This window comes from Sus scrofa, chromosome 14 (assembly GCF_054392235.1).
Source record: "Sus scrofa isolate SSC_HxYL_T2T_F1_AM1 chromosome 14, Sscrofa_HxYL_maternal_Yorkshire_Landrace_v2.0, whole genome shotgun sequence".
In the NCBI taxonomy this organism is placed as follows: domain Eukaryota; kingdom Metazoa; phylum Chordata; class Mammalia; order Artiodactyla; family Suidae; genus Sus; species Sus scrofa.
In genome coordinates this window covers 123,473,561-123,495,925 of record NC_139396.1, presented here as the reverse complement: position 1 = coordinate 123,495,925, position 22,365 = coordinate 123,473,561, and the positions used below count along the sequence as shown (strand labels likewise).

Sequence of the window (22,365 nt, the reverse complement as noted above, 5' to 3'; positions counted from 1 at the left end):
GAAAAGATTCTGACCATTTACCTTTGAGTATAATATTAGCTGTGGGCTTGTGATTTATAGTTATATTATACTGAGATATGTTCCTTCTGTGCCTAATTTATTAAGAGTTTTTTAAAATCATGAATAGATGTCAAATTTTGTCAAATGCTTTTTCTTTGTCTATTGAGATGATCATGTAATTCATTTCTTTCATTCTATTAATATGATGTGTCACATTGATTGATTGATTTGCATATGTTACACCATCCTTGTATCCCAGGGATAAACTCTGCTTGAATCTAGTCAATGATCTTCTTAATGTGCTGCAGAATTCAGTTTCTTTGTATTTTATTGAGAATATTTGCATCTATGCTCATCAGGGATATTGGCCTATAGTTTTCTTTTCTAGTACTGTCTTTTATGGTTTTGATATTAGGATAATGCTGGTCTCCTAAAGTGAGTTTGGGAATGTTCCCTCCTTTTCAATTTAAATAATGTGCTTAAAAGTTAAACCATATATCTAGAAGGTTAAAATTCAAACAATACAGAAATATGTAAGCTAAATTATTTTTCTCCTCACTTCCTGAAATCCCTGTTTCATTGCCTAAAGTTAATCTCATAAATAGTTTCTTGAGGTCTGTCAAAAAATTTTTTTAAAACATTATATCCATATATAAAGCATACTCTTTTCATTTACACTCATAGGATCATTTTATACAGAATGTTTTTAACTATTTTTTATTTAATAATAACTTTTGAAACTATTTCCACATTAGCACATATGGCTGTACCTTACTGAAAAATAGATGCTTAAAATGTCACCATATGGGAAGTTCCCTTGTGGTGCAGAGGGTTAAGGGTCCAGTGTTGGCACTGCAGCTGTGGCATGGGCCACAATTGTGTTGCAGGTTCAGTCCCTGGCCTGGGAACTTGCACGTGCCAATGAATGTGGCCAAAAAAATTTTTTATTCACCATATGGATGTGTCCGTAATTTTATGTAAAGTATTTTTATTGATGGACATTTATATTGTTTCCTGATTTTTGCTTTACAAGCAATGCTATAATTATAATCTAGGCCATTTAAACCTGATATTTCAGCTCTTGCCTTATAACTGATGATGTTTCCTTACACATAAAATTTATGTAAAGCTTAAATTTATGCAGGCTATTAAAGCAGGATTCTTATTTATTTACTCCCTGTGTTTGTTAATGTGCATCTATGACATGTTTTTTTTCTTCAAGACATCTTATTACCAAACACATTATCTATGTTAAGAATCATATTTCATTGTGAAAATACATGACATTCTATTAGTAAGTTGACAAATTGAATTGGAACTGATACTTAAAAAGCCACATTTGTTTTAAATGTTCAAATAAAATGGCCAGCTCTGAGAACTGTTTTTCTCTAAGGCTTCAGGGCATAAATTAACTTAATTGCAATAGATGTCTAGAGTCCTGTGGAAGTGGGAACTCTTTTAAACAATAGCTGAATTCCTATAAATAATTGCTAACATTAGCTGAGCACTTACTCTGTGCTTGTTGGCGTTATTCCAAGCACTTTTCATTAAGTCACTTAATCCTTATAATAACATACAGAGGTTGAATAATGTGTCCAAAGTCATAGGGTTAGTAAGTGGTGGTGCTTTTAACCACTGGGATACACTTCCCAGTGGCTTACTTACTGTGTCTACTTAGTGGATAAAACTTCGTCAAGCAGAAAAAAGTCTTTGCCAAAATCAGATGTTGTCAGCTTCCAGCACTACAGGAGCCAGAGATAGAACAGAGTGATAAGACAGAGACAGCAGGTATATTGACCCCTTGAGAGAACGTATCTTTGAGAATGTTATTTCATAAAGGACAACACTTGGGTGATATTTTGAACAACCCCTATCTACCCCTGAAAGATGCTCAGGCTTGTTCCTTGTTGCAGCATGATCTAATCTGCTCTGACTGATACAGTCATGCTCACCAAAGTGCTTAACTTATAGACAAGGGAACCAAGACCCTGAAAGATTAAGAAGCTCTATCAAAACTCTCAGTCATTCAATGTGGGAATCAGAGATTAGAACTCAGTTCTCCTGACATCTGTGAGATACACAAATATTCCAAAGGACAACAAAAATAATTTCTTGAGTGAGAAGTGCATGTGCTCCCAATAAAATGTGTTTTCTTGAAGGAAATGCTTGCACTTAGAAGGCATAAATCATGAAACTACCATTTGAAAAATTTCATAGTCCTTTCTCTTTTGAGAACAAATTAAAATACAATCATTCTTCCCATAGTTTGTAAAAGTCACAGTCATTCAGAAGCATTATGGTTATTAAATTTTATCTCTGACAAGCCTACTCAGGTGTTTTGACAAGAATCTCAGGTGTTACTTTGAATTTTGCATACCTAAAGTTTGATGTGACAAGTTAAATCAGTTGGGAGAAAAACCATTACGCAGGAAACAGAACAACAACAGAAAATTAAAAAAAAAAATGTCGTAAGAGCCAAACACAGTCACCCAAATATTAAATCCCAAAATGATTTAGTGAAGAGAAGAACTTATGATTTAAAGTTCCAAAATATCTTATCATCCTCTGGGACCCTTTTCTCATAGTTGTCCTGGGTTCTTCCACATCTCCAGCTTCTGCAGCTCCCTTTTACAAATTCCTTTCATTTCTCCTTTACCGTCTCTAACCGTGTGGTCCTAGGTAGCTGCCATACTCCTTTTTTTTTTTTTTTTTTTTTTTCCTGGCTGCACCCATGGCATATAAAAGTTTCTGGGCCTGGGATTGGAACCCAAGCCTCAGCAAGAACCCAAACCACTGCAGTGACAATGCTGGATCCTTAACCTGCTGCACCACAAGGGAACTCTCATTCTTCCTCTTTCTCATTCACCTTCTTGAAGTTGCTACTCAACCACTTCGTTTCTTTATCTTCCAGTCACCTCTTTACCAACTCTCAGCCTCCCTTCCCTCCATACCTTGAACCTTGAACAATATTTAATGATCACCCTGTACATGGAAGCTATAGTACCAGATTCTTGATATTCAGGGCAAGATAAGACAGGCATGGTCTTTGCTGTCACAGAGCAGCAGTTTAGTGGACAATATAAACACATAGAAAGAGCATTGCCATACAGTGTGGTAAGTGTCCAGCATGGAGTGTAAATCTTAAGGTATCAAGCCCAGACTCAGGTAACCAAGGAAGCCTTCCTGGAAGTGTTGACTATTATCTCAAGACTGAAAGAATAAAGGAGGCCAGGAGAGCATCCTGGGGGAAAAAATGCTCAGAGGTGTGAAAAAGCATGCATCGTATGTCAAAAGTCTTAGGAAGAATTGGTGGAAGGAAAGGAGAGACACTAAGAAGGGCCCATTTATGCAGGGTTTCTTAAGTCATGTTAAAAAGTTTGGAGCATCAGGATTGATTTGTATTCTAGTGAGGTCCCTCTGACCACTAAGTATGGAATATATGAAGGGAGCCAAGTACGAATTCAGGAAAATCAGTTAGGAAGATTTTGGCTGCATCCCAGGAGAGAGGTGTTGGCATGAACGAGAAATGACAAAGGGGATGGAGATTTGTGGCGTCATTTGGAAGATCTGTGTAAGGGAGAACAAGCAGAACTTGGCAACTGATTAGATCTTTACTCTCAACAGATTGATTTTACTCTCTAGGGGGGCAGTTGACAATATCTGGAGACATTCTGGGAAGAGGCCAGCAGTACTGCTAATCCTGCAACGTACAGGATAACCCCCACGACAAGGAATTATCAGGTCCAAAATGTCAGTAGTACTTCAGTTGAGAACCTGTGGGCTAAGGATAACTTAACTATTTTGATAATGAGGCTAAATCCAAGAAATCATTCTCCACTTAACTTGAAGACCTCATAGTTATGAGAAAATAATAGACTTACTACTAATCTAGCAATCTTTAGGACGTTACGAAATATCTTAGAGTTTTCCGTTGTGGTTGCACTGAACTGAAACTAGTATAAGGCTGTTGCAGTTAATTCATGCTCTAAAAAATGTTCTGCAATATTTTAATTAAATTTAAATTTATATAGTCAGCCAGGTAGTTTATGGTATCATTCTCTGTATTGTTATTTGTGACTATGTTTCAGTACTCCAAAATCTGATACACTTATTAACCTAGCATCCGATCTACTGTAGCATGTTGTCTGCTACAGAGACAACACAGGATCCTTAACCCGCTGCAGCCACAGCACAGACTCCAAGAGAAGGACCATTTTTGATGTCCCTTTAATTGAGAGTATCACATACAGTGCTCAGTGTGGAGAACAAGAAAGGGAAGTCAGCCATCCAAAGGGCCTCAGCTTCAGGGTGTATGTCAACAGGCAGCCTGCAGCTCTCAGGGTCCACAGGGTCCCCCTTGCCTGCAGAGAGCTACCTCTCCCAGGAGCTTGCTCTCTCAGGGGCGCCCACATCCAATTATTGATGGAGCGAGGTGTGTCAAGTCCCCCCAACTTTGGGGGTTGGCTGAGGACTGCCAGGCCCTCTCTTTGCCTAAGCTCTCCTTTTCCTTCCTCAAGTGTTGATCCCTGTCTGTAGTTGCACATCAAACCCCATCCCAGCATCTTCTGAACTTAGAATTTAGCACCATATCCTGTCCCTTTTTCTCTTTCCTTTCACCAGGACTGGCAGCATAAATTGTGGGGCAGCGCAAGGTGAAAATGCAGGACCCCTTATTCAGAAGGCAGGAAATAAAGGACCGTTAAATGTACTGACATACGAAGTTTTTCCTTTTTTCTCTATTTTTCATGATGTTTTAAATTTTCTGTTGGGTGTTGTTCTAAATAGAGAAAAATGAAAATGTTAAATTAGAGCATGTTTACCGCTTCATCTTTATTTACCAGTAGCTCCATCTTTCCCTTTTATTCTGTGTCATCATTTTTAGCATAAGTGGTTGGCTGGTACAGAGAAGCACCAGGAATTAAGAAAGGATCTGATAGAAATCCTTGGCCCTTTTGTTTCTTGGAACGTTATTGCCTTCTTTGTGCATTTGAAGTACGTTTTGGTTTGAAAGGAAAGCAGGGCCTCCCTCACTCCCCTACACTCATGCTCATTCAGTTGAAGGTATAAGAAAGACACTTACCTTGTACTCACTCTGAGTCTTAGTGGACTCCCATATGAGAGTCTACTGGAATTCCGTGCCTGGGGGCATCTCTAACCCTATGTGCGAATGGAAAGGCAAAGAATTGCAGACTAAAGAATGTGTGGATCTCCTCTGCTCACATGCATGTTCCATTGTCCCATTGGATTTCACTTATAAAAATTCCAAGATAAAATTATTAGGAATTTTAAGACAGTGACAGCTGAATTAAACCAGGTTTAATGATTCAGAGTGCCAGATTCTGTGCAACTGTTTAGGTTGTTAAGACCATAAATCTGTATAACACAGCTGCCCTGATTCAACATGATTCTCTTCCCGCTTCTTTAACTTCTCCATCACCCACCTTCACATCCAGCAGCAACTGGAAAGGGAGAATAGAATACAAAGGCTATTCTTATTCCAACCCATACCATACTATGGGCTGCTGAAGCATATGAGTTGGAATGTAGTCCTGACAAGAGACAGATAACCTCCTATCTCATCCTCAAGCTGCAAGGCCTGATTTCTTTCCCAGCTATCATGGAACTCTAAAAGCTTCCTGTCCTGAATTAGGACACCGTGCTAATCTGTGTGCGCTTCATTCCAAGTTGTACAGTGATACAAGCTATTGCTTCTAGCTTTCTTATGTCTTGTTTTTCCTAAATAATTAGCTGTTTTTTCAACATAAAACTTTCCGTTTCTTTGTTTATGTCTCTGTATATATCCCCATTACATGTATATATACACATACACATATATTTCTGATCGTATAAGAGATCATGTTCACTGTAAAACCATTCAAAATGCCAAATCAAGACAAAAATTATTTATAACCTCACCATTCATATTTAAGACTGGATACATTTTGGTTTGTATGCTTTCAGGCTTTTTCTACTTACACGAACTATGTTTTTATAAAAATAAGCCCTTACTCTATGAACTATTTTTGGAACTTACTTTTTTACTTGACATTATATTGTGAATGTATTTCCAAATCAATAAACACAAATCAAATCATTTTTGATACTTAATAATATTTCATTTTGTTTATATGCTATAAGTTACTTAATCAGGACTTTACTGATGGACAAAAAGATTGGTTATAATGTTTGGCTATTATGAATAGTTCTCCAGAATATATGCTTTTATATGTGTTATTGTTATTCTCATCATCTGTTTATTATCTTTGATTAAAACCTAGAAGGGAAATTGCTGTGTGGTGTATAGCACTTTATCATCAAATAGTAACTTGTAAGACAGCCTCTTAGAAATTACAGATGTTAATAAAATATTAAGATGAATAAGAATCCATGTTTTTGACCTGCCATATTTTTCCATAAGACCTTCCCTCCAGCAGTGATCTTCATATCCACGTGGCTTCCTCAGCCCCTCTAGTGGACAAACACTTGTGCTTATTTCTTTTTATTTATTTATTTATTTTGTCTTTTTGCCATTTCTTGGGCCACTCCTGCAGCATATGGAGGTTCCCAGGCTAGAGGTCGAATTGGAGCTGTAGCCACCAGCCTACGCCACAGCCACAGCAACACAGGATCAGAGCCGCGTCTGCAACCCACACCACAGCTCACGGCAACGCTGGATCCTTAACCCACTGAGCAAGGCCAGAGATCAAACTCGCAACCCCATGGTTCCTAGTCGGATTCCTTAACCACTGAGCCACGACGGGAACTCCAACTTGTGCTTATTTCTTAAAATGTCCCAATTGTTAGCTTTCTAACTTCCCACTTGTCATACCACTGAAAACAAATAAAAACCCAGTAACATACCACTGAAAACCAATTAAAAAAACTTTGGAAACAGCTGATTCAACCAAAACTTTAAACTCTGATTCAAATCCAGGTTCATTTATTTTTTCATGTGTAAAATGCTTGCATTGTATTTTTCAGATGTATTTCCATTTTTTTTGTGGAGTTCCAGACATACTTCTCTCAGGACTATGCACAGACAGCCTGGATCCATTCCATTGTAGACTGTGTGACCATGCTCTGTGGTGAGTATTTCCAGAGATAGACAGTTACTGGCTCCCCTTGAACCATTCATGACAATGACCTTCCTCTGCCTTTGATTACCAGTTTTTCTGAGTAGAAGGGCATGGTAAAAATTGGCTAAAACTATGTAAAAAAGAAAAAAAAATCATCCTGCCTTTAGCCAAACCCAGCCAAAGTGCTTTTGGAATTAATGGTCTTGGCTGATGGACTGGCTAGTTAATACAGTCAAATGAACACATACCATTTGGCTCTTCCATGTTGAGATAGGGAGCTGGGCATCATAAGACTTGTCCTGATTTTGGAAGCAGTTATCCATACAGTATGTGTGTGCTTTCTTCTGAATGCTGTGGTCCCCTCATTCCCCAGCCATGTAAACAGTCATTGGAAAGCACTATGAGCCATTTCTTTGTGATCTCCTTAAATGAGTGCCAACAATATGTGCATTGCATCTTAAGTCTTGTTTTCACTCTTTTCTTTCAGAGGGTTTAAAATTTGGCTCATGGATTTCATTATTCATGCATAAGTCTTCATTCTTAGAGAAGTATTGGATAAGAATAGGATGGTGCAATCATGAAATAAACATATTCACCATGGCTGTAATTTCATTCATGACACCTGAAATGTACTATCTAGGTTGTACAGAGTGTTCTCAAGATTCAAGGAATCTCTCGTTCCATCTGTATAATAAAGGAAAACTAACCTTGAGATTTTTCTTTTTAAAAACTTCCAACCAAAGTTATTAAATTAGTGCTGTAGAGATATTCTGAGATTGTGTCAAACTGAAATGCTCTATTTGCAGTCTAGGCACATTTAATCCTTTCAATTAGATGGCTCCTGAATGTTTTAGAAAACTGTTATCTCTTTAAGCCATGTCTTGGCAAAGAGAACTATGATATTATTTACTAACTCCAATAATGTCATCTATTCCATTCTGAGTACTAATTCATATTTATTTTTTTTAAAAATGTAGAGTCACAGAGTTCCTGTCATGGCTCAGTGGTTAACGAATCCGAATAGGAACCATGAGGTTACAGGTTCGATCCCTGGCCTCGCTCAGTGGGTTAAGGATCTGGTATTGCTCTGAGCTGTGGTGTAGGTCGCAGACACTGCTTGGATCCAGCGTTGCTTTGACATAGGCCGGCAGCTGTATCTCCAATCAGACCCCTATCCTGGGAACCTCCATGTGCCGCAGGTGCAGCCCTAAGGGGAAAAAAAAGGGACAAAAAGAAATGTACAGAATCAGGAATCCATTGAATTGTGTTGAAATATATTTCTTTGGAAAGAATTTAAGAGCAACTCTAGGACTAAAATGTTTCATGAGACAGCTAAAGTTGACTCTTACTACTGATGATGTTGGAAGGTCATAAGGGATCAAAAAATCCTATCTTTGGATTTTCTAGCCTGTGTTTTTTAACCAGTAAGGTGATCACTTGGTTTTCAGCGTCAGTTGCTTAGTCACAGCCTTTGTGAACACGCCAAGACAGCCATGCTTGTCTTTCACAGAGGATACAGGCGACTCAGTTCTCTCACTGTTATCTTTTGGAGAATATTTATAATCCCCCAAAGAGGAATAAATGGCCTTCAGTGATCCAGATGGTCACAATGACCATGTGAGGCGTTGAGCTAAAGCAGGGTCATGCGAGATTCGGTGGTTTTAAAGTCTCTCCAAGGCCTTGAGGCCTTTTGTACCCAGTTACCATATATCCACTTGCTCACCTGGTAACATTAGTTGAGCTCAGAGTATGGACAAGAGGCTGGAGAGTCACATCCAGGACACCCATTAATGCCATGTCTGCCCTATGATGAACAGAGAAATGAACATTATTCATTGAGTTTGGTGTAAATTTTTTCAATAACCATAGCAGCAGCAGCCTAGAGAATTATCTATTTTCAGGGGATTCGCTCATTCATTTTCTCCAGAGGTTATACATACAGCCAACCACTCTTCTAACCAGACAGGGGATATTAGGCTGATGACTGATACATTTGAATCAGGCCCCAATTTTAATCTGATAAATATAAAAATTATACTCCACAGATGCCCAGAGAATTGTTTCTTCAGATCTTGTTACTGGGAGTACTGGTGTTGCATGAATGTTCTTTAGAAAGAAACTTACATGCTTTCCCCACCCATCACCTCTGCCATCAGTCTGGGAGGCCAAGGAGCCTGATGAACAGGGTGAAATAACCCTGCTCTTGGTGTCAGGTCCCCTGAGCAACATACTTCTAGGTAGTCGTGGGCATGTCATATCCCCCAAACTTCAATTTCTTTTTGACCTCTTCCAGTTTCAATTATTATTTTATAAACCTGGAAGCTGACACCATTCTGACACACTGTTGAACCACAAATAGAGAGGCCTACCAAAATGTCATCATGGCATTTCCTAGATTTTCTGGGGTTTGATTTCTCATCCACAGGGTTTCCTAAAGGCCAGAAGCAGTGCCAGATTGTGGAATTTGTCTACAGTCTCTCTCCCCAGCCTTTTCCTGCCTAACACTGCTGGTGACACAGTGTCACCCACTTTCCTTCCCTACCATTGAACTGTCATACTTATTGCTAATTGTGTATGATCAATACTGTATGAAACAGACAAGGCACATTGCTGTGTAGGTGTCAGGTAGTTTAAATAAGGAGCTGATTCACTGTTTAAAAAACACCCCTTGGTCCTGGGAGTGTGACTGCCATGGAAAGGAGATGTGGATAAGCACTTAAATGCAAGTCGGAAGACTTGATCCTCATTCCAGCTTTGCTGCTTATTCTCTGGGTGACCATGGACAAGTCATTTCTTCTCTCCTCAGTTTCCAAGTCTGTAGAATGGGTGGGGTGGACTCAATGCTTTAAAGATGGATTGTTCTCTGCCCTGCCAGTGCGGCACTGCAGCCTTTTCACGTTGCCCTCAAGGCCTTTCTGTTGAACCTCTTTGTTATTGTTTTTGAAGCTCCACTTGGGAGTGTTGTCAGTAACCATTTATCCTGTCAAGTGGGAATCATGCTGGGTGGCTTGCTTGCATCTACTGGTCTCATCCTGGGCTCATTTGCCACCAGTCTGAAGCATCTCTACCTCACTCTGGGAGTTCTTACAGGTAAGGGCACTTTGTACCACCCTTTTCCCCCACCCCCCAATTCAGGGGTTGTCAAGCCTACCGACAGAGCAGTAACTCGTAAAATATTCATTTTGTTAGATGCATAATTTAGCTGAATGTCTGCCTACCTAGCAGTTAAACAAAAGAGCTAGAAATGCAATTGACCATCGTACTGTGGTGCAAATGTATCGCCACTTTAATTCAGCCGCGTGACCGTAGGGCCTGCTGGCTTTCCCTTTGGGAGCAGTGTGGGGCTGAGATTCTTTACTCAGAAGCAGAGAGCTATTAGCCAGGGCAACATAAATGTTTAGCAATGATCGTTCTCCCAAACATCTTTGCCGAGACATTGAAATACTATCCATGGTTGACCTGCGGTGCCCTTACTTTATAGTGAGTATTATTATCCAATAAATGGGGGGTTACAATTTTAAAAAGAAAGTCCCTTGTGACTATTCTTACATTGTACAGTCTCTTTCAAGGTTATGGAAGTATGTTTTAGAGAATGAGCCCCAGAGAAAGAGAAGCAACATGTATGCATGCCATAAATCACACTTAAGGGGACTCTGTAGGATCAACGTGGTCTGGTTGGTGGCACTAGAATAGCCCCATCACTCAGAGGGGAGAGTAGCACTAACTCTTGTCTGGGCCACTGGGGTAGCATGATGAGGCCAATAAAGGATATAATCTCATAGTGAGGTTGTAAATCTAGCTCTGTCACTAAAAGAGATACCCAGTTCTCTGTACCCAGTTCCCAAAGGGCCTGACAGTGAGGGGAGGGTGTCCCATCATCCCCGTTCACCAGGAACTGTCCTGGTCTTGGTGCTGAAAGTCTTACATCTAGGAGACCCCTAAGTCCAGGCAAATTGGGATCATGGCTCACTGCATCTGCACTGCAGATGGGAGCAGCTGCAGGTAGTTCTCTTTTTCCTCCCTTGACATTTAGATTCCAGATTTAAAGCCCTTCAGATTTACTTCACTTAAAAGGAATAGAAGTGGAAAATCTCTAAGAGGCTTTCTTCTGACTCTAAGGGACCCTTTCAGGTTGCAGTGTGTCCATGCTATAAAATTAGCACGTTGTTTCCCAATGTGTAAAATTACTCTGGAACTTTCCCGGGGTCGCATATGCTATTTCAATCCAAATTCTAGAGTGGTCCAAATGATCAGGTTTGTGTCTTCACAGGCACTCAAGAATTGAAGTCATTCCCTGGATATTTTAAGTATTATTCAATTATTCAAAGATAAATTAATTTATTAAAATTAATTTTAACGTGTTAAAAAAGAAGTATTGGTGGGGAGAATAAATGTCTCAGGTCAGCGTTATCCTGATTTTCTCGTTATTTTGAATTTAGCTGGTATAATGGTTTTTAAGTTCATTTCATCTTACTTATGTCATATTCCTTACGACTTTTCTTCCCAAGAAGAAAGTCATACATGGGCTTTCCTTTCCAAAATAGTGGATGGCGGGTGAGGGGAGACTCATTTTCAGCTTGGTGTAGATAGCGCTTTTACAAGGGTTTAGTTGAAGGTCAGGTTCGCTTTAATCCACAGTGTTATTTTGAGAAATGTCCTTCTTTGGCTTTCACGGTGTACCCCCAGCACTCACAGAGCTCTCTCTATCCCCAGGTCTTGGATTTGCACTTTGTTACTCTCCAGCCATTGCCATGGTTGGCAAGTATTTCAGCAGACGGAAAGCCCTGGCCTATGGCATCTCCATGTCGGGAAGTGGCATTGGCATCTTCATCCTGGCCCCCGTGGTTCAGCTCCTCATTGAACAGTTCTCCTGGAGGGGAGCATTACTCATCCTGGGGGGCTTCGTTTTGAATCTCTGTGTTTGCGGTGCCTTGATGCGGCCAATTACTCTTAAAGAGGACCGTTCGACTCCAGAGCAGAACCATGTGTGCAGAACTCAGACACAAGACTTGAAGCAGGGGTCTCCCTGTTCGACTTGGACGAAAAAATGGGTGCACACCTGCCTCTGTGGCTCTTTGCAGCAGGAGTACAGTTTTTTACTGATGTCAGACTTCGTTGTGTTAGCCATCTCTGTTCTGTTTATGGCTTACGGCTGCAGCCCTCTCTTTGTGTACCTGGTGCCTTATGCTTTGAGTGTTGGAGTGAGTCACCAGCAAGCTGCTTTTCTTATGTCCATACTTGGGGTGATAGACATTATTGGCAATATCACATTTGGATGGCTAACTGACAGAAGGTAAAATCCGTGAAACCACCATTGGTTCCCCACCAGGGACTTTAAGCTTTGTGACCTTACCCTCTAGAATACTCGGTCTGAATAATTTAACAAGTTTTCAGTATCTGAAGGCAACTCTCTGGTTGGTTCTTCTAGTCAGAGGTCGGCAAATATTATTTTTAAAGGGTCAGATGATTATCAAAGTCACATTGGCTGTGTGGGTCATATGGATCCCAACTACCCAGCTCTACTGTTGTAGCACAAAAGCACCTATAGAACTATGTAACTAAGTGTCCAGCGTGGTGTGGTGGGTTAAGAATTGACTGCAGTGGCTCGGGGTGCTGTGGAGTCTCAGGTTCAATCCCTGGCCCAGTGCAGTGGGATAAAGATCCAGCATTGCCACAGCGGCAGCTCAGATTCAGTCCCAGGCCTGGGAACTTCCACAGGCCAAGAGCATGGTCATTAAAAAAAAAAAAAAGAAAAGAAGGGAGTTCCCGTTGTGGCACAGTGGTTAACGAATCCGACTAGGAACCATGAGGTTGTGGGTTCGGTCCCTGTCCTTGCTCAGTGGGTTAACGATCCGGCGTTGCCGTGAGCTGTGGTGTAGGTTGCAGACACGGCTCAGATCCCGCGTTGCTGTGACTCTGGCGTAGGCTGGTGGCTACAGCTCCGATTCGACCCCTAGCCTGGGAACCTCCATATGCCGCGGGAGCTGCCCAAGAAATAGCTAAAAAGACAAAAAAAAAAAAAAAAAAAAAAAGAAAAGAAAAGAAAAATGTGATCAAAATATAGTGGCTGTGTTCCAATAAGATTTTATCTAAGGACACTGAAATTTTAATTTCTCATGTACTTTTTACGTCATAAAACTTTATTTGTTCTTTTGATTTTTTTCCCCAACCATTCAAAAACCATTCTTAGTGTATAGTGAGTCAAAAAAAAAGGTGTTGGGCTGGATTTGGCCATAGTTTGCTGACACTGTTCTTTTTTTTTTTTTCTTTTGAGGGCTGCACTTGCAGTGTATGGAGGTTCCCAGGGTAGGGATCTAATCAGAGCTACAGCTGCTGGCCTACACCACAGCCACAGCAATGCAGGATCCGAGCCACATCTGCGAACGAAACCACAGCTCACAGCAATGACAGATCCTTAACCCACTGAGTGAGGCCAGGGATTGAACCTGAAACCTCATTGTTCCTAGTTGGATTTGTTTCTGCTGTGCCACAATGGGAACTCCCTGCTGACACCTGTTCTAGATGGTTTAGAATGGTGGCTATATCTAAATGGCAGAACCTGGGGTAGCTATAAGTTCTGGTGACAAATTTACTTCTATCCTAAGTCAGGTGAGTCCTCTGGTAAGACAGCTTCTGGCTGGACATTTAGTTTTTCTTTTGAACCACCCCAGAGACTGGCTGGCAATAGAGAGAGGAACAGAATCCAGTCTAGGCAGGAGGATCAAGTCAGTAATAACACGTTGCCTGTAGCCACATATTTATGTTTGCCAGTGAGGATAGCAAATACTTTCATTATAATTTAGGCTTAGAAACCAAAGTTATAAGAAATGTATTGAGTAGTTTCTTCAGCTAATGCTGATCTGTTTGGATTGAAGAGAGCAAGCTCCTAAGTGATAGACTCTTGGCACTTGCACTGTGACCTGGGAGAGCTATTATCATCATGTGACATCTCCGCGTTAGGTCTTTGGAAATTAATCAGGATCCAAATGTGTTTCTCTAGTGTTATGAATATAATATTTAAGATTGAATTCACATTTTTAGTGATTAAGGAGGCGGGAGCAAAGGGTATCTATTTTTGCAAACAAATAACTCAATACGAAGCAGCCTGGTATAGGTCTGGGTGAAGGGTCTCTAGTCTGAGATGCATGGGACCCATGTTCTTGGGCTGGTTCTACCCCCACATTAGGGTCCCTGTGACCTAGAGAAAAATCACCTAGCTCTCAGATCCTCAAGCGTCTTCATCTGTCCAACGGGCCAGCTCGATGTTTGCCCATTGACCTTGTAGCATTTTGTGAGGCTCAAATGAGATCATGGGTGGAAAAACATCTGTAAAGCATAAATCGCTGGTGCTGCTGATATTATACAGAGTCTTTAAAATTATTGATATCACAGATGGGTTTGGACCTACAAAGGAAAATCTTCATGGAAATACCAGTGCGGAAGTCTTGAAATAAGACTTAATCCTAGTAGAAGACCTTCCTAATCTCTGGCAAATCGTTTTCATGTCTTCACATCATGGCTTCCTCTTGATATAACCACTTGGTTTGTTGAGCATACATGATGTGCCAGATACCAATGGATGACATATTTGAAAGCATCGAATATGGTAGACTTCTAGAAAATACTAGTAGAACTAATTGGTAGAACTAGATTCAAACTTCTATCTTTCTGATTTTGGAGCATGTATTATTTTCTACCATACCATGCTTCCTGGGAAGATACATCCTTGCATTTGCACATAGGAAAAGAAAGACAGGAAGACAATGTAGAAAACCCACAATGATGAGGCCATCTCTGTAAATAACTGCAGTGCTTACTACTGCCTGGTCGTGGCTCTAAAGCTCTTTGGTAGAACCTGTACTTACTGCATTCATTCTTGTTCTTCAAATCCACAGGTGTCTGAAGAATTACCAGTACGTTTGCTACCTCTTTGCCGTGGGACTGGATGGGCTCTGCTATCTCTGCCTCCCGATGCTTCAAAGTCTCCCCCTGCTTGTGCCTTTTGCTTGTACCTTTGGCTACTTTGATGGTGCCTATGTGACTTTGATACCAGTAGTGACTGCCGAAATAGTGGGGACCACCTCTTTGTCATCCGCACTTGGTGTAGTATATTTCCTTCACGCAGTGCCCTATTTGGTGAGCCCGCCCATCGCAGGTAAGTTTCCAGAGAAAACCCCCAGTCACTTATTCTCTTTGTCATATTGATATAAATGTAGTGAACTTACACACACACACACACACACACACACACACACACACACCATGAGGGTTGGAAGTAAGTTGGGAAGAGTGAAGGAGAAAGGATGCAAGAGCCATCAGAACATCATGGTTGCACCTACATCCTTGTTTTATAATTGTCACCCAACTAACTGGGGCACCTTAGCCTACTTGGAAGGAAAAAGTCTCAAATTAGGATCTTGATTCCATTCCACACTGGTGAGTGGAGCCATGGAATGAGCAGCTGTTCCAACTTATAAATAAGTTGGGCACATTCAGAGGGAAGTCTGGCTGGAGTACAGGATTCCAACAGGGGCAGTAGGTGGTGAAGCTGAAATGATAAAGTGTGGGTATCATAGTGGAGTGTCTTGAATGCCAGCTGAAGCAGACTATGGATATATTCTTCAGAGACTATGGATAGCAGTACAACTTGTGTGCAAAGGTAATGGGTATATTTTTAGAAAGCATGATCTAGTAATGGATCTGGCACTTGAGGGGAGAAGCATGAGAGTGAGCTCTGGGGGGCAAGGAGGAAATTTAGGGGAAAAAAATCAGCTGAATTTAGCATGTGGGGTTGGAGGAGGGAAAGAAGCCCAAGATAACTTAGGAGATAATGGCATAGTTGAAAGAAATAAGAAAGTTGGAGAGAGTCGCTTTGCCAGAAAAATAATAAATGTAATATTTAGGCATACTCGGATACCTGAAGTACCCCACAAAATGCTCCACAGCACTGTTTAAGGATGAAATCTGAGCTTTAGAAAGAGACTGGATTTGGGGATATAGATTTAGGAATCATAAGTTAAAGCATTTAGAATGTTTTGTAACCTATAAAATCCTATAGAAATTAAAAACATGATTAAATAAGTAATGCAACAAATATTCATTGCATGCATTAAATAAGTCAACAGATATTTATTGCTTGGGTACACCAGCACTGTGCTTGGCACTGTCAGTTGTCAGTGCAGCAGCAAACAGGTCAGAATCCATTCCTCCTTCCTAGAGTGTGTGGTCTAGACTGGTGTCTCTCAGAATGAGGTCTTGGGACCACCTGCATTAGAATCCCTTGGGACCCTTGTTAGAATGCAGATTCCTTGGCCCTCCTGCATGATCTGAATCACTGGGGTGAGTTCTAGGCATCTATATTCTTAGCCAGTTTTCCTATGATACTCATGTACACCAAAGATTGAGAATAATTAGTCCAGATTATTATCTGCCTAGATTAAAGCTGAGAGTGAAGAAGGTCTCTGAAGACAGATAAAAGATAAATGAGCCAAGCATTTGCCTAGAAGGAGGAAGGGAATTTTTTGGAGAAGGCAGGATTTCTGCTTTAGCTTCCATTGTGAATAGATGAGTCAGGGTTATTTCCAAACCTCAGCGATTGCTAAAGCAGCAAACTTGAGAAAATTGAGGCTGCTTGATGGCTGCAGCTGAGAATTTCTCATCAGTTTAGACTCCATGATATAGGACTGTATGTTTAGTGCTTCATTTCGGGGAATTGCCCCTTAGATGTTCCCACAGTCTCCCTCCATAGCCAATTTTTGTATTTACTAACCTTCAGGAATAGTGTAATTCTGTTACAAAGTCACAGGACATAAGTTGAGATTCCTGGATCCTTTTTTTCAAACCATGGCCTTCATTTGGCAAATCAGACATTATACTCATGCCAGGTATTAGAGGATTGGGGTGTGGGATGCTATTGTAATACTTCTCTTATCTTTAAGATGTCTACTCTCAGAGTTCCCGCCATGGCTTAGTGGGTTAAAAACCTGACTAGTATCCTCACTCAGTGGGTTAAGGATCCGGCGTTGCTGCAAGGTGCAGCATAGGTCACAGTTGCGGCTTGAATCTGACATTGCTGTGGCTGTGGCATAGGCTGGCAGCTGCAGCTCCAATTTGACCCTAGCCTGGGAACTTCCATATGCTGCAGGTGCAGCACTAAAAAGACAAAAAATAAAAATATGTCTATTCTCTACTCAGTCTCCTATTTGCTGCTACAGAAATGCACAAATAAATCACATGTTAACTAAAATATCTGGGAGTTCCCATCGTGGCGCAGCGGAAACAAATCCCACTTGGAACCATGACATTTCAGGTTCAATCCCTGGCCTCACTCAGTGGGTTAAGATCTGGCGTTGCTGTGAGCTGTGGTGTAGATTGCAGACACAGCTCAGATCCTGTGTCACTGTGGCTGTGGCATAGGTCGGCAGCTGTAGCTCCGATTCGATCCTTAGCCTGGAAATCTCCATATGCTGCAGGTGCAGCCCTAAAAAGAAAAAACAAAAAACAAACAAAAAAAAAACCTGAGAGTAATTTGGATTACAGGAAACTTTGTGGGGCTTCTAACACTCTTTGCATACTGTTTTTGATTAACAGATTTGAGGTAGGTGAGAGGAGACATATACTTCTCTGATGGATTTTCTTAGCATATAAGTAAAGTTTGGGAGGAATTAAAAACCTTTTTAACTGCAAAATAATTTCCTCTGATTTTACTCCATTGAGTCTCTGATTATTGTGACCTATATTTTGAGTATCGTATACCCTGGTTCTCCAAATTTAGAGCTGGAATGGATATTGTGGTTACTTTGTTGTAATAAAAGATTTTAAAAAAAAGATGTGATTACAGAATTAAGCTTTTGAAAGTTTGCATTTGAAACTTCTAAGCTGGCCCAAAGATCTGATTTTCAAACTGAGTGGGGTATGATGACTGGATCTAATAGAAAATTTGAATTCTGCTGTATCTAGAAGCATCTTATGTTACTTAGGATATAGGCAGTAGAGGATGCTGGGAGTACTACTACTAGCATTCTGTGCAATTATATTCTCCTAACACCCAAGATAAAGGAATAATCCCAACATAGTAATTTGAATGATCTTTTTAAAATCTTTTCTACCATATTTCATGGGATTAATAGTACTAATATTTATTGTGTGAATATTAAGAAATTGACATGTCCAAGCACTTTACCTAAAAACCATTTTAGAAGTTTCCCTAGAAAATAGAATGCATTTTTCTGCTGCTGTGCAGTTTTTTAGGAGAACTGCTTTTTTGTGTCAAAATTATAGTGGTAGTGCTAGTAGTCTGTTGTTATTATCCTCACAAATTATTAGATTATAGAGTGAGTAAATAACTGAATGTTCAACTCAGCAATATCATTTTTTGTTGCTTGTTACAGGATGGCTTGTAGATACGACCGGCAGCTACACTGCGGCCTTTCTTCTCTGTGGATTTTCCATGATCTTTAGTTCTGTGTTGCTTGCCTTTGCCAGACTTATGAAGAAGATGAAAAAAACCCAGCTCCGGTTCCTTGCCAAAGAATCTGATCCCAAGCTGCAGCTTTGGACCAATGGCTCAGTGGCTTATTCTGTAACCAGAGAATTAGATCAGAGGGATGGGGAATCTGTGGCTATAGCAATGCTTGGTTCCAACCTCACATGACCAATGACCTTGAGCTTAGGAAACTTCAGGGCTGAGAAAGGAGGGACCATTGGATTGTACCTGTTTCTGAAGCATTTTATCTTGTCAGAAGCATTGCCCTCCAAGGAAATTTATTGTATTATTAATATGTTTCTAGGGGAAAATAGCAAATAACAAAACAAGCTGGATTGGCTCAGAATTTCCTCATTTGGGATTTGTACTCATAATTGAACTAAGATCTTTTGGGCAATGAGCAGCACACCTTGGAGAATGTTGTTAGGACAAGGCTGATATAATTAGCTGTAAATAGGGGTAATTTCAAGGTATGATTCAAACAAATGACACAGGGAGCAGCTTTGTCTCAAACTCTGTTCCCCTCCATCTTCCTTCCTCACTTAGAAGATAAAGAGAAACACTGACATGTAGGGTTTTTTTTTATGCTGTTTGGAGAAGGGGGTCCTGTATTAATCATTGCCTTTTGAAGAATCTAAAGTATTCTTCAATAACCCTGTTTAAAATCCTAATGAAAAACTTCACTAGAAGAAAGGTTTGGCATCCTGGCTTTCCACCACCACCAAAATCTCTTTTCCTAAGACTGAGGCACTTCCACCTGACCAGGCGTCCACCTCTGAGGCTATCACATATAATACTGACTCGAAATTTAGCAGAACACACCAAGACACAAGGGCAATTTCTAAATCTTATCAGTAATGTTAACACTAACACTTCCCCATTTTTCTTTTTTTTTTTGTCTTTTTGCTATTTCTTTGGGCTGCTCCCGCAGCATATGGAGGTTCCCAGGCTAGGGGTCGAATCGGAGCTGTAGCCACTGGCCTACGCCAGAGCCACAGCAACGCGGGATCCGAGCCGCGTCTGCAACCTACAGCTCACGGCAACGCTGGATTGTTAACCCACTGAGCAAGGGCAGGGACCGAACCCGCAACCTCATGGTTCCTAGTCGGATTCGTTAACCACTGCGCCACGACGGGAACTCCTACTTCCCCTTTTTTTTTTCCTTTTAGAAATAAAGGATTTCTTTAAACTTTAGACAATTCTTGTTAGGAATGGGAAAATGTTGGCAGCATTCCAACTGGGCAGGAATTGAATTCTTGAATCAGCGGGTCTCTGGTGAGAGTTTTCTTTTCAGATCATTTGGGTTCATCATTACCCAAAAGAGGACTTAGGAGTTTTGCCTGAAAAATATTATTCTAGAGAGATTCTGAAGGCGAGATTCCTTTCTCCCTAGGCTGATATTCGTTCCAATGTCCATTGCTCTTTATCACTCTACAGATAATCCTTAGAAACTTGGACCTTTTCAGCTGAATGAGGAGGCTCAGGGGTTAACCCCAGCATCATAACACTTTCACAAATTACAGCTGTGATCAGCGAGAGGAAGGACAAAGTTAAGACTGTTAGTGGAAGGATGTTCCACAGTTTATAGAGCTCTTCCACATACATACCCTAACTCATTGGATTGGAATAGTTTACTCATTCCGAAGTACTCCACTTTCCTGTGGTTAGGGATAAAGTCTTCAGATTGAAGAGGGAGGGCTTGGGAGAAGAGAAAGTCTTGGTCCCCTGCCTGTCTCCAACCATTTAAAATGCTCTAAATTATAACACTGAATCCCAAGTCATGTTGAACTTGTAAATAGGGACAAGTCATACAGTTGAAAGGGGATTTCCTTTTAGGGCTGTACCCACGGCATATGGAGGTTCCCAGGGTAGGGGTCAAATTGGAGCTGCAGCTGCCAGCCTACGCCACAGCCAGAGCAATGGAGGATCCAAGCCACGTCTGCTACCTACACCACAGCTCATGGCAGCACCAGATCCTTAACCCACTGAGTGAGGCCAGGGATCGAACCCACCTCCTCATGCATTACTAGTCGGATTGTTTCTGCTATGCCACCACAGGAACTCCTAAAGGGGATTTTAATTGTTCAAAAATTTAAATCTGAACCTCAAGGAAGTATTTTTGACTCTGAAAAGCCAGGGGAGTCCTCACAAATGCCCTGTCAGGGGTCCCGAGAGGAAAAACGCAGCTATGGGGAAGATGCTGGCTTGACTCAGCAAGTTCAGCAAGAGTCTTGGCCTAAAACTGGATTATTTCAAAAAGTTACATATTAATGCATTGTTTTCGGAATGAAATGCTAACTTAATTTGGTGGCAGAAAACTAATATTTCATAGGTGTTTTCCAAAAAAAAGAAATTTGAATGTTTCCTGTTATCTTTATACTTCTTTTGAGAATTTAGTGTGAAACCACTTACTTTGTCATTTGCAATTTAAAAACAATGTTTGAGAAAATCTGTATAAAGCCAAAGTTAAAATGAAGTTATATGTTTTGGGAATAGCACTTTACAGTAAATGTCACTTCTTGAATCTTCAAACCTAAATATTTTTTGAAATAGAAATACAGCTATTCTTCTACATTTTTTTTTCCTAGTGATGATCATAGTAAAATTTTATCTGGTTCCGCAATGTGATTTCTTTAAAGTATTATAAGTATTCATGAAAAATGAGCAGAGAGATCAGAGCTTTTAAAAATTTGTATAAAATATTTGGGATATTCTGACTTTATACATGCATACCTTTGTATTTTACTTTTCTTTGGGGAGCGGCATTTTTCAAAAACCAGTAAGGAAAATGTAGATCTTGGAGATTACCCTTGCTATCTAAATGGAATTTTACTGTTACCTTCCAGGTGCCTATACTGTTTATTTCAAAATGCAGAGATTCCTGGGAATGATGTGTTTTGTGGAATCAAGAGCAAAATTGTGGTGGGATGATTCTGCATCTTAAATTTTTCTTTGTATCACTGCAAGCTCTATTTTGAAATTGAGTAGAAAAGCAAAAGAAATAGGTAACTTCCGTAGATCCACTGTACCATTTGGCCTTTTTTTCAGATTGTGATTTCACTAATAGAGCAGATATTTATGATAATATTTTCTTATTTCAAAAGCATAATAAAATGAGTTTATAACTGTGTTTGGAACTGCTCAAAGGGGACCCTTTCTTGCTGTGAGCTTCCTCCGGTGTTGGCATTGCAAGCTAAAACTCTGCCTTCTTCTCTCCCAGCCCCCCTTGTGATCTCTCTACCTGAAGTTTAAGGAGATGCCAAATATGTGAGAAGTGCTGCTGAATTCTGGAAGAGAGTGATCACTATTACTCATCATTACTCTTAATTATTTAAATGTCAGTGGCCTCTTTGAGGGGTCTGGGATCTAGGGTTGGCCTAAAATTAAGTACAAGGCACTCTGTTTCTGAGAAGTTAATGCATGCCCCACTTAAGATTTGTATTGACATTAAAAGGTCCTGCTCTATCCATTTGCCAGGTCATTTTGCATATGTTGATCCCTTGGACAACCCTTCATCTTTTGGACCACAGTTTAAATGTCACTTCCCTGGAGAGTCCATCCTTAACCATTGCCTCTAGCTAAATGACCTGCCCCATCATCACCACCTTCTTGACTCGTTCCCATAGCCACCCTTATCTTTTCCTTCAAAGAACATATTTTACATATTACATGTTCATTTATGTGTTTATTTTTAAATGTCATCTCTTCCCCCCAAACCACAAGCTTTCTGAGGATAGGGATCGTTCTGACTGACCACTGAGTCCGGTGCCTGATAGGTAGTCACTCAATAAATATGTGGAGAAT

General features: G+C 40.5%; 1 protein-coding gene across 4 annotated transcripts in view; it reads left to right on the top strand.

Moving 5' to 3' along the window:
* The window catches only part of SLC16A12 (solute carrier family 16 member 12), a 94,082-nt gene extending 72,391 nt beyond the window's left edge, over positions 1-21,691 (top strand). For all 4 annotated transcript variants that reach the window (XM_013983535.3, XM_084996721.1, XM_021073518.2 and 1 more), the window contains exons 3-7: positions 6,982-7,085; positions 10,023-10,166; positions 11,790-12,369; positions 14,972-15,231; positions 18,467-21,691. In XM_013983535.3, coding sequence (XP_013838989.2) covers positions 6,982-7,085; positions 10,023-10,166; positions 11,790-12,369; positions 14,972-15,231; positions 18,467-18,729 — 1,351 coding nt within the window. In that variant the 3' untranslated portion in view covers positions 18,730-21,691. The remainder of the gene's footprint in view (positions 1-6,981; positions 7,086-10,022; positions 10,167-11,789; positions 12,370-14,971; positions 15,232-18,466) is intronic.
* The last annotated feature ends 674 nt before the right edge of the window (positions 21,692-22,365 follow it).